Below are 13,542 nucleotides of genomic sequence, written 5' to 3' on the forward strand. Positions count from 1 at the left end.
ACGAACTATAGCATGCAAATTATACTGTATAATGCAAGAATTATGCAGGAATAAAACAAAATAAATGAGTACAAATAGTTGTATGAACAATAGTGTTACAATTACGTCCCATAATGCAACAACTGCGTGAGAGCAGCTCTTACAAATGAGTGTTACAGTTCCGTTACATAATGCAATATTTATGTATGAATGGTTTAAAATGTGAAAATTATGAACAATTGGTTTTACGAACAATTACAATTACGTCCCATAATGTGACTGCGTGAGAGTGGCTTTACAAACTGTAGCATTACAATTACAGTGCAGAATGCAGTAATTATGCAGGAATAAATTTAAACATGAAAATGTCACAATTATGTCACATAATGCAACAATTAGGTAAAAACTACTGTATGTTTAAATGCTAACAAGACAGTTAAGTTGAATAATGCAACAACTACCGTACATGTACGAAAGATACCATGAAAAGTCTGTTGCATGATGCAATAATTGTGAAAGAGTGTTTTTACAAACATACTGAACAATTTTCAAAGAAATTCTTTCTACCAATGAGGCTTATTGAAATTTACAAATTCTGGCCAATTTATTGCTACAAATTACTGTGAACATCACTGAAAAAGAGGGCTCACTGTATCTATAAGAACAGAATTTAGGTGTCTGAGCTCTTTGCACAGGGTTATCTTTACAATGGAAGAAAAATTTGATAGTGTTCATTTATATTATTTTATTAGGATGAGATTATAATACGGGCCATTAACATCGGTAATACTGCACACTCTCTCTCTTTATGCAAGGGTATGGATCATTAAGATATTGAATGTTCTGTTGAAAGCTCACAAACGGTTGTGTTTTGTTTTTGCGTCAATGTGAAAATTAATAAATAAAATATGAATCATCACTGTTGTCAGAGCAGATCTATACATTGCTTTTGATGCAAACTGTTTACAGTTGCATAAAATCCAGCCGTTTCATTTGCCGTCAAAACTTGTCCTGCGTTCTTGCAGTGAAGTCCAGTGCCAGTTCGATCTCAGTGATGAAACTTGCATATCAACTAGACTCGAATTTGCATGTGCCACCAAAATCGTTGGGCATGAGGGCGATGATTCCGGCATTCCGCTCTTGGCATTGCCATCTCGGCTCAATAGTTTTAGGGTCTATTCCCCTGGGTGTCAGATATCTCAGGGTTCAGAACATTCATATACATACATATCCATAAAAATAATTTAGAGAGTCAGAGTGTGTTATATAGCAGAAGAGGGAGAGAGAACAGTGAGTGCACAGGGAAGGCCGACACAGATGGTTCACGGCTCTTTTGGGACCTGCGATAGAGTCTGCCATGCCATCACGGTGGCGTCAGGGGAATTGAGCTGTGGGACTTGCGTTTGAAGCTCGGATCTTCCACGTGTCATCTGATTACCTCTGACAGTTGAGTTCACCGTTTCATAACCATGTTCAGCTTTTGCTTAGACACTCTTCTTGGAAACATTAAATATGTAAAATGCTTGCTGCATGTAGATGAGAAAAACTCATCTGATTTTGCAAATAATGTCTCCATTCAAAATCTGTTTTTCCTAGATGGCAATGAGACAGCTAAGGTTGAATGTCTTTGAGAACTCTATTAAGTCTCCAGAGCTATGAATGAACTACATCTGATAAATATTTTTTCCGCCTATTGTGACATAAATCTGACTGCAAGGGATTATCAAAAAAGAAAAAAATGTGAGGTGAGGATTATTAAGGTGTAGGCACTGCTCTCAAAAGTGGAGGCTGATGAATGTGAGCTTGCACTTTTTTTTCTTGTTCGAGAAGCCGTTTCACTTAGATATAAGTCACGATAGGGAAGTAATGTTTATCGCAACTTTCATTTCACGCTGAGTTTAAGGTCTTTGCACCCTTTAGTAGTGTTGCAGTCCTCGACACCAGTAACTTGGTCTTGGTCTGGTCTTGGTCTTGTCTTGGTCTCAACACACACTGGTCTTGGTCTTGTCTTGCTCGCAACACACACTGGTCTTGTCTTGTTTTGGTCTCAACACACACTGGGCTTGTCTTGTCTTGGTCTCAACACACACTGGTCTTGTCTTGTTTTGGTCTCAACACACACTGGGCTTGTCTTGTCTTGGTCTCAACACACACTGGTCTTGGTCTCAACCCCTCAATGTCTTGGTCTTGTCTTGGTCTCAACACACACTGGTCTTGTCTTGGTCTCAACCCCCCAATGTCTTGTCCTTGTCTTGGTCTCAACACATACTGGTCTTGGTCTCAACCCCTCAACGTCTTGGTCTTGTCTTGGTCTCAACACACACTGGTCTTGGTCTCAACCCCTCAACGTCTTGGTCTTGTCTTGGTCTCAACACACACTGGTCTTGTCTTGGTCTCAACCCCCCAATTTCTTGTCCTTGTCTTGGTCTCAACACACACTGGTCTTGGTCTTGTCTTGCTCGCAACACACACTGGTCTTGTCTTGGTCTCAACCCCCCAATGTCTTGTCCTTGTCTTGGTCTCAACACACACTGGTCTTGGTCTTGTATTCCTCTCAACATGCACTGGTCTTGTCTTGTCTTGGTCTCAACCCCCCAATTTCTTGTCCTTGTTTTGGTCTCAACACACACTGGTCTTGGTCTTGTCTTGGTCTCAACACACACTGGTCTTGGTCTTGTCTTGGTCTCAACACACACTGGTCTTGGTCTCAACCCTTCAATGTCTTGGTCTTGTCTTGGTCTCAACACACACTGGTCTTGGTCTCAACCCCTCAATGTCTTGGTCTTGTCTTGGTCTCAACACATACTGGTCTTGGTCTCAACCCCTCAATGTCTTGGTCTTGTCTGGGTCTCAACACACACTGGTCTTGGTCTTGTCTTGGTCTCAACCCCTCAATGTCTTGGTCTTGTCTTGGTCTCAACACATACTGGTCTTGGTCTCAACCCCTCAACGTCTTGGTCTTGTCTTGGTCTCAACACACACTGGTCTTGGTCTCAACCCCTCAACATCTTGGTCTTGTCTTGGTCTCAACACACAATGGTCTTGGTCTTGTCTTGCTCGCAACACACACTGGTCTTGTCTTGGTCTCAACCCCCCAATGTCTTGTCCTTGTCTTGGTCTCAACACACACTGGTCTTGGTCTTGTATTCCTCTCAACATGCACTGGTCTTGTCTTGTCTTGGTCTCAACCCCCCAAAGTCTTGTCCTTGTTTTGGTCTCAACACACACTGGTCTTGGTCTTGTCTTGGTCTCATCCCCTCAAGTCTAGGTCTTGACTTGGTCACAGCTTAGGTGGTCTTCACTACCCCTCAAATTGTGTAGGCTTCATATTGACACTGAATTTTGAATTAAATTAAATGTTGATGTCTAACAGAACATGGTACAATAAAGATGATTTTCATTCTCTAGTTCTACTGAGAGACACCGTGGGATTGTCATCACAAGTTGTGAAACTTGTGATTAATGGCCACAAAAGACTGATTATTATTTCTATCTCGTCCTTTCGCCCAGCGTTCAAAAAGCGAGCAAGGTCATAACCAAAGGTAGAAGATTAATTTGGTCTTACCTGATAAATTATGAGAATTAGCCTGTTGGGAAAAAAACAGTACTTGGTGAGCTGTTTCTGATTGGTCCAATAGAAACAAAGCAGAGGTTCTGATTGGTCCAAACAGTCATGAAATTTAAAATGGCAGTTTAATTTCAAGCTAGGTTAGAAGGTGGGTGTGTTTTAGCATAGATATAAGTGCTAAGGTGATAGGGAGATTTCTGACTTTGGATATGCCATTTCTCACAACTAAGAATGGCATATCTAATAATGCAAGGAAAGCATTGCCACTGTCAGAAAAAAAACCTTGACGGCGTAATTTTTTAAACTGCCATACTATTTTTTTTCCTCTTTATGTGCTGTAGCTATTTGAGAATCCCAAAAGCAGCTGAAAGATTGCAAAGATCTGCAATTCCAGTCGAAGCCGAATAAACAACACAAAAAGTACTTTTCATCTTTTGGAATTTCATTTCTTTTTCAAAGACCCATGGCTTTCCTTTGACAGTGATGACATGCTAATCCTCTGGGCTCAAACAAGTCCTGCGCTATTACTCTCTCTCTGCGGTGTACGGACCACCATATTGTGTTCATTAGAGGAAATGTGGTCATTCTCAGCAGACGACTTCATTCCATTATATCTGACATGAGCTCATGCTGCAACATCAACAGGCCAAAGCAACATCATTTCAGCTCATGGTGACATTCTACAATGAATCTTGCAAGCACTGCACCCTGGGACATGAGCTCTCCATTACACCCCATTGCTAAAGGGAAAGCAACTTTAAGGGTCAAGCTTGGGGATAATGGTTACACATTTATAAGTGGTTTTAATAAAAGATATCTACTAATTTGTTAGATCTTTACATAAGGACCACACCTGCACAGCAAATCTATAAATGATAGGAATAAATTAACTCTTGTAAAATAACATAATACATTCATTAAAGGGTTAGTTCACCCTGTTGAGCCTCTATGTACTGCATGTTCGCTGATATTGATCAGTTTATATGTGAATAAAAGCCAAAATTAAATGTCCATCATATAAAGCAATCAAGTCTCTTCAGAAAATGTGGACTGAACCGCTTAATTCATATAGATTAGTTTTACAATCTCTTTATGCACTTTTTGAAGCGTCAAAGTGGTAATTGCATAGCTGTAAATGGAGGGACAGAAATCTCTCAGATTTAATTTAAAACATCTCAATCTGTGTTTCAAAGATGAATGAAAGGCTCACGGGTTTGGAACATCATGAGGGATAGTGATCGATTAAATAATTTTCATTTTTAGGTGAACTAACCCTTTAATAACTAGCTTTTACTAATAATAACATTTACAAACATTATTACATTATGACGCTTAACAGATCATTTGTTAATCTGTGTTATTCTTATATATTTGCTTTTTTAATTATCCTCCGAATCTGTAAACGATTAGTTTACAGTTTTAGAGTAAACTTTTAGAGTTTAGAGTTTTGTTGATGGCTTATTAATTGAAGTTATTATAAATGAGTAGTATTTTTGATATATATATATATATATATATATATATATATATATATAGTCAATTTAACATTAATCTATAATAAATTACATAAAAAAAGGTTTAAATTATGAATTAAATTGGTCATCACTTCAGCCAATTTTAACAGTGCCATGATAAGTGCAAAAAGCCAGAAAACATGCATAATAATGTGAAAAATCACATTATTTCGTTTTGATAACTTCCATCTGCTCATGCGATCCAAAATCCCAAATAATAAACTAAAACTAAATTATTTGTATGATTTTAATGCTAAATTACATCAGTCTTTCAGAGTTCACCAGATTTAGTATAAAGACATTAGAATTCACCATGAGCAAATGTACATTATCAACTTCCCCAATGTCCGGCGAATAAAAAGTTTTGTTACTTACTGTTAGGATCCACATTTTCACACAGTTCGGTTTTGGCCTCGCCGTTTGGTCGGTCGCTGGGTTTGTGCGATAGACGCGAGGACATGGTGGCCGCCGTCACCACGGCCTTGAAGCTCCGCTTCCGCTTCTGTACATTGAGCTCCGGGTGGAAGATGATGACGTAGACCTTAGGCATGTAGAGCATTCCCAGAGCAACGGACGCGCTCAGATTCATGGAGATGGTCAGCGTGGTTGTCTGGATGTAGAGCTTTGGAAAGAAAAAAAAAACATGGAAGAATTTAGTTTTATATTGCATATAACAGCAAGGGAATTCTCCAAAGAGGCATAACAAATGAAAAACAGCTTCATAAAGATCTTCAAAAAGAGCTATGAAAGTATAATGTTGGTAGTTCATGAATTATGTAGTCCATTAGGTATTTCTGCACACCTCGGTATGGGATTCAAGATGGAATGAAGAATAAAGTAAAATCTGAGGTCAGTACGAAATACACTCAATGTTGATGTCCTGGTGGGAGAATTCAAAGCGAAATGGATGATAATAGTCCTTAAAACCTCGAGTAGCTGTCATTGCCTGAGAGCACAGGCTCTTGCACGGATATACTTTTCTTGAATGAAAAAAAGGAGCTTGTCAAAGTATTATAATGAAGGCTTTCATGCCGCGACCATATCACATTAGTACTACGGCAAAGATTCATTTCATGTGGCAGTTAACGGCACTCTGGCAAGTATGTAATTACCGATATCCTCAGTGTGTTTAATCTTTAATGTTGTGCGAGTTCAAAGCCTGTTAGGAAGGTCACGGGTGTGTTTCAATTAAGGCAACAGGACCCAGTCATGAATGAATTGTGAAAATCATTAAAACATTTTTTTTTGTTACGCAAATTGTCACAGAAATTTGTTCTGCTCGTCTTTTGTGAATGAGGCCCAGCATTTCGACTGCATTTCTACCACAAACATATCGATCGGCCAATGAAGCAACTCAAGTTGTGAAACCTAATTGGCAGAAGGTCAGATCCATTTTATAGCTTATTCAGATCAAAAACCATCTCCTTAGACATGAGGAACTGGTTTTATTTCAGTTAGCCTAATAGCTGGTTTGATTTGCATTGAGAGATGATCTTATGGAAAGTACTCCATGCCAATGGAGAAGGTATGGTGAAGGCTATGTGATGATGTGGGGCTATTTTAATTCCAAAGGCCAAGGGAACTTTATCAGGATGCATAGTATCTTGGATCCATGAAGTAACTGGCCTTTAAAAATAAAAATCTGCCTGCCTCTATGGGAATTTAACATAGGGGTGTACTCACTTATGCACCATGTATTTTAAGGAAGAACATTTATTTATTTACGATACATTATTCATTCACAAAGAAAATTGGTGTCCTTAAAGGTTGGATTTTTCCTAATTTGTTTAATTAAGGCATTAAGTTCAATTTCCAAAAGATGATTTTTTATTCCTCTTTTTAGTCAACTTTAACATGGGTGTCTAAACTTATGCATAGCACTGTATATGTAGACTCTGATCAGAATTTCATGGCCCATATTTGACTTCTACCTTTTCCATTTTTAGCACGTTATGAGAGCAACGATCACAAACCCGAACAGCCGGGATAACTGAATTCCCGTGGGCTCTCAAATCACACAACCTTAAAGCTTTCCGAAAGAAAAAGTGTGAAAACCTCTAGGGGTGTCACATTAATTTGCCAAATCCAAAGTGCAAATGCAGTGAACTGACACATGATTCTTTCTGTGCCGGAGATCGACACCTAATTCTACAGCTTTTCATTGGCCGCCGAGATGTGTGATGCTGACCCTGGGATAGAGGAGAGAACCCATCATGCTTGACATAACAAAAACCATATTCACTTCCTACACCGTGTCCAAACGAGGTGTGACGTGTCAAAGCAACAAGCAATAAAAGTTAGGCTACTTCTGTTGCATTAATTCAAGCTTCTGTCACTTTTAAAACAACCCAACTGGAATACAAATATGAAAACTTAAACTTATTTTATTTCAGGTAGTTGATGAGGCAACCTTCTCCATTTTCATTTAGTTTACTTGATAAAAAAAAAAAAAAAAACACAACAAAATAAAATAAATAAATAACTGAAATTAAAATGGAAACAGAAAATATAAAATTAAATCTAATTCAAAATATAAATAAAAAACTTTAATAGTGTCTTAATTATGTAAAAAAAAAAAAAAAAAAATACAAATTACAAAGAAAATGATCTTGTTTTTCAGCTACCTCAAAGTCCTGTGAGAAATCTAATCCCATCTTGTGGTTTATTACTTTTCAAATACGCTTCTAATTTATTTTGACCTTCACTGAATACCGTAACTAAAGCTAAATGTCTCGTTTCACTGTCTGGTGCACTTCATTATGCAGTTTGACCTCTTTTGGTGATTTTCTGTGTAAAATGGAACCAAATGACGTAGAAATTAAATATCAATGAGGACAGTCTGATCATAAACTTAAGCATCAGGTTTCTTAATTATATAAATAATATTATATGTATATATCACATATTGAATGGGTTTTGTGATGCGCACAGCAAATAACCTTGTGTAACGCGCACACACACACACACACACACACACACACACCCCTCTGGCTGCTGCTTAGCAGTGATCAGCGTTAATTACTGAACAATAAGTCTGAACACTCGCTCTCATCTGAAACGTTTGGATGTAAAGGAGGATATGGCGAAGAGGGAGAGTTTTATGGATGTGATTTGGGCTAATAATGGATCAGTCAGAACCGGAGCAGCCTGGAAATAAACAGCTCCATATATGAGGAACACCGATTCTACAGAGAAGAGTTTATAAAACATTGCAGAGAGATTGAAAATCGAACGAACAAGAAGTGGTCTAAAACATCCATACTATAGATTCAAGAACTGGGCTGGGCTGTATGACAATATATATATATCGTATGTACGATGAGACCATAGAAATATGTCCACCGGTACTGATTTATATGTCAATATGTGGAAGAACTTGCCACGAAGGGATTTTGTCACGTACCTAGAGGTTTATGGTTGTCGCAACTTGCTGCATTTAAATGTGGCTTATTCAATTAAAACTTAGAGTCAGAATCAATTTTATAATATTAAACCAGAAAATAAGATTATTCATTACAAATGAATAAGTGTGACATCAATACAAAAACATGAAGTTTCCCATTATGTAACACTTGAGGAAAAAAAGCAGTAAACATAATATTTTAAAATAGATTCTGACTGTACATTTTTATTTTGTAAATGTGATGTGTGGGTATATATATATATATATATATATATATATGAATCAGTGAGTGAGTGTGTGTATATATATATATATATATATATATATATATATATATATATATATATATATATATATATATATATATATATATATATATATATATATATATATATATATATATATATATATAATAAATAACTTCACTTTTTTGTCACAGCCTTATTCCAAAAATGGATTAAATCCATTATTTTCCTCAAAATTCTACCAACAATACCCCATAATGACAACGTGAAAAAAGTTATCAGGTTTTTCAATGCAATCCTGTCTCGGAGGTCTACAGACAATTCCTTGGACTTCATGGATTGGTCTGTGCTCTGACATGCACTGTTAACTGTTGGTTTAACTTAAAAAAAGTAAGTTAACTGGTTGCCTTAAAATTTTGAGTTCATTGAAATAAAAAATTTGAGTTAATACAGAGAAGGAGATTGGGTTAATCAACAGCATTTCAAAATATTATGTTATCTGAACCACATTAATTATCTAAGTTGATTTGACAAAAGAAAAAAAAAGTTGTGATAACAAATCATGAAAATATTTTTTTTTACAGTGTAGACAGGTGTGTGTCTTTCCAAATCATGTTCAATCAACTGAATTTACCACAGGTGGACTCCAATCAAGTTGTAGAAACATCTCAAGGATGATCAGTGGAAACAGGAGGAGGTGAAGTGCTGTGTACTTTCCGGATGCACTATACAATCAATCAATCAATCAATCAATCAATCAATCAATCAATCAGTCAATTCAAAAGGTCAACAAGGCCCTTTATTGATATATTATTGCGGCTATAAAAATAGTTTGTTAAAGCATTTTAACATAAAGTGTCACACAATGTCCCAGAGTCCCAATGCCCGAATTCATCATATGTCACAGGATTTTTGTGCCATTGCAAAGCTTAAACAAACATTGTCCCACACTAAACCGCATTCGTCAGACTAAAACCAATTCCAGCAGTCTTAAATCACCTGAAGACATCAACCTACGACAACCTCATTAACACTAGTGACAGACCAATTCACAATCCATCGCCTTATGACAACATGCAATTTAAATAGATAAGAATTCAATTGGTGTGCCGCCCCCTGCCGTGATCACATGCTAATCTTAGCGATCTATCAGCCAGATTCCTGCAGTCTTTCTACTGTTCTTCTTCCGTCAAACAAAGACACAAAGATCTGGAATGCTGGAATAGGCGCTGAAGATGCATTTTAGTTTTGTGCTGGAACAGAGTCTACAGGATTGTAACCCTCTTCTAAGCAACGTCTTTGCCTTAAAACCCCGTTTTTGAAAACCAATCCTCAAAATGACGGCTTTTGATGCGTTCAGAGAGTCACACCTATAGAGGAAGCAAGACATCCCACGCATGCCACAAGAGAGGCTTCCCGAACTGCACACAAGCATCAGTCGGCTTCAGATAGGAAGGGACTTATTATATAAAGTGACATACATACAGTAACAGAGGAAGTTGACTCAAACTGCGCTGTGATGTAGTTTACCGTCACACTGGATGAAGGTGACACATTTGGCACTACTGAGAAACGCAATCGCGGGAGACGTACAGTAGGCGGAAAGGCATTTTCACTTGGATCACCTTACATGCAAAAGGACAATGCCTTTTGTCATCTAAAGATCCTTTTCTTTTCCTTGAGAGACTCTTTTTTTTTCCGGTTTGGTGTCAGTGTGTAATTCAGCTTGAAACTAGCAAAGGCATCTACACAAAGACACAATGAGCTTATTGATCGCGTTTTCAAAGACCCACTCATTTTCCACGCATTCAACTATCCACTGGCAACGTCAAAAAGAGGAACGTTCCTATGGCGGAATGCGGAAAAATAAAGTCTTCTGCGGTCGTCACATCAAACATGTTTTAGGCGGCATTTCAGAAGCCGGATCATGATGCGATTTGACATTAGAGTCCTAGTTAGAGCTAAGTTTTTGTATTTCCTAAAGAAAATGTCAGTGGGTTGGAAGCCCATTACTGCCAAAGTTATGACTTTGCTTCTCGTAATTGCGTCTTTATATTGTTATATTGTGACTTTTAATCTCACAATTGCAACTTTGTTACTCATAACTCAGACTTTATGTGACTTTATATCTCGCAACTGTGACTGTTTCTCGTATTTTCAACTTTATATCTCACAATGTGAATAGATCTTGCAATTCCAACTTTGTTTCTCGTAATTGAGACTATATCACAATTTGACTATACATCATGCATATGCGACTATGCTTCTCATAGTTCAGACTTTTCTGGTAGTTGGCCCCTTTATATCTTGCAATTGTGACTTAGTTTATCATAATTGCAAATCTATATTTTACAATGTGACTATATATCTTATAATTGCAACTTTCTTGTAACGGCGACTTTATATCTTTCAAAGTTGTAATTGCTACTTTATATCTCAGTGTAACATTATATCTCCCAACTTTGACTTTGTCATATTTTCAACATTATATATTTTGCTATTCCAACCTTTTTTTCTAGTAATTGAGACTATATATCACAATTTGACTATAAATCATGCATTAGCGACCATGCTTCCCGTACAGTAGTTTCGACTTTTCCTTGTAATTGTAGTTTTCTTGTAATTCACATCTCTCAATGTGAGTTCATATCTCAAAATTACAACTTTGTTTCTCATAATTGAGACTTTATATATCACAATTTGACTTTATATCAAGCATTTATGATTGTTTCTTGCAATTTCAACTTTTTCTTGTAATTGGCGATTTATATCTCTCAATGTGCCTTTATATCTTACAATTGCAAATTTGTTTCTCTTAATTATGATTTTATATCTTTTAGTGTGACTTTATACTGTATTTCACAACTGTGACTTTGTTTCTCATTACTACAACTTTATATATCAAATGACTTTACATATCGCAACTGTTTCTGTAACTTTGTTTCTTGTATTTTAAACTTTATATCTCACAATGCAAATATATATCTTGAAATACCAAACTTGTTTCTCGTAATTGACACTTTATATATCACAATTTGTCTATAAATCATCCATTTGTGACTATGCTTCTTGTAATTTCGACTTTTTGTTATACAGTAATTGGCCCTTTATATCTCTCAATGTGGCTTTATATTTCACAATTGCAACTTTATATCTCTCAAAATGACTTTGTTTCTCATATTTTCAACTATATATATATATCACAATTTGAATAATCATGTGTGTGCAATTATGCTTTTTCTTGTACATTTCTTGTAATTTACATCTTTCAATGTGACTTCATATCTCACAATTGCAACTCTGTTTCTTGTAACTGAGACTTTATCACAATTTGACTTTATATACTCACAACCTTTTCTCGTAACTGCAATTTTATATCTCTCAAAATTACTTCATATCTCACAATTACAACTTTGTTTCTCATAATTGCTACTTTATATCTTGCAATTGCTACTGTTTCTCTTTTTTATAGTATATCTTACAATGAATATATATTTCTTACAGTTCCGACTGTTATAATTGTGCCTATAATTTGCCTTTACAATGTGCCTATATCTCACAATTGCAACTATATTTGTTCATTTAAACTTTTTCGTGCAGTTGGGCCATTTGTTTCACGCAATTACAAGAAAAGAAGTCGCAATTGTTTCCCCCAATTGCTACTTTGCTCTTGACTTTAAAACATTTTTTTAAACTTTTTGTTTGGAATAATATGCACCAAAGAATAAGACCAGCATTGTGCATTAAAAACAAGTAAATGAGACGAAAAAAGTAAATGAGACATAAAGACAAAAGGTCAGTTGCAACACTGCATTTTTCTGAAACCCACTTGACAACACAAACAACCCACTTAATTCAGAGTGATGGGTGGATCTATTTGGAATGCATTATGTTTCATTTACATTTAAAATATCTGTAGACGGGGATGTAGCATGTAAGAAGCGGTCTGAAATGCTTAACTGGCATGACTAATCCAAAAAAAAAAAAACTATGCATGCATTGCAAATTAGCTTGATTGCAATCCAGACTTCCATGCATGCTCATGAAACAAACAAAGCTAAGCGTTGGCGGTACCAACACATACAAATGGCCCTTTCTGTATGACATGTATATGTCTGATCCTACGCTTTGAAGTGCATGCATATGTACACCGCAGTGTGAAGGAAGAGACAGCATGCCACATCGCTACAAAATCTGAGACACCTGCGTTCACTGACCTAAATCCACATGGGAAGGCCACAGATGGCATAAATAAAACAGCCCCCTGCATTAAACATGGGTCAACACTCATGCATGCACAGTATCCTAAACTCAGCATCACGTTCATTTTCACTGAAACGGCATTTTCATTTACAAAAAGCACCTGCTTTGTTGTAGTGTAAAAGAACAGTCGAATTTGATTCATATGGATGTTTTTTAATTCAATGTACAGATTATTTGCAAGATAGTGGCCATAAGCAGTAAGCTGTGACAATTAATAAGTCACTAATTTACATTTGGGTCATTCCTACAGTTTGGTGAATTTGGTAAACAATACTAAATATTTTACGGTAACATTTAATTTTACAGTGTCCTTGTTACATGTAACATGTACTTACCACAGTAATAAAAGTAAATTATGGATAATTATATGCAACTAACTCTCAACCAAACCCTAATCCTAACCTAACCTTATAGTAAGTACATGTAGCTAATTAATATTACTCAGTTCTTAAATATATAATTACACTGTAACAATGACACCTTAAAATAAAGTGTAACCTATTTTACATTCATTTTCATGCCACATGGCTTTCTATGCATAGATGTACATCCTGTTAACAAAAAAAATCA

The 13,542-nt window shown here is 36.3% G+C and overlaps 1 protein-coding gene across 1 annotated transcript in view; it reads right to left on the reverse strand.

Moving 5' to 3' along the window:
- Positions 1-13,542, reverse strand: part of grm7 (glutamate metabotropic receptor 7) — a gene marked incomplete at both ends in the record, with an annotated part of 233,239 nt that overhangs the window by 4,193 nt on the left and 215,504 nt on the right. The window contains one exon of the mRNA XM_081384270.1: positions 5,437-5,683. Within this exon, the coding sequence (XP_081240396.1) occupies positions 5,437-5,683 (247 nt within the window). The remainder of the gene's footprint in view (positions 1-5,436; positions 5,684-13,542) is intronic.

The sequence above is a fragment of the Scardinius erythrophthalmus genome (genome assembly GCF_964197995.2).
Source record: "Scardinius erythrophthalmus genome assembly, chromosome: 14".
NCBI lineage: Eukaryota > Metazoa > Chordata > Actinopteri > Cypriniformes > Leuciscidae > Scardinius > Scardinius erythrophthalmus.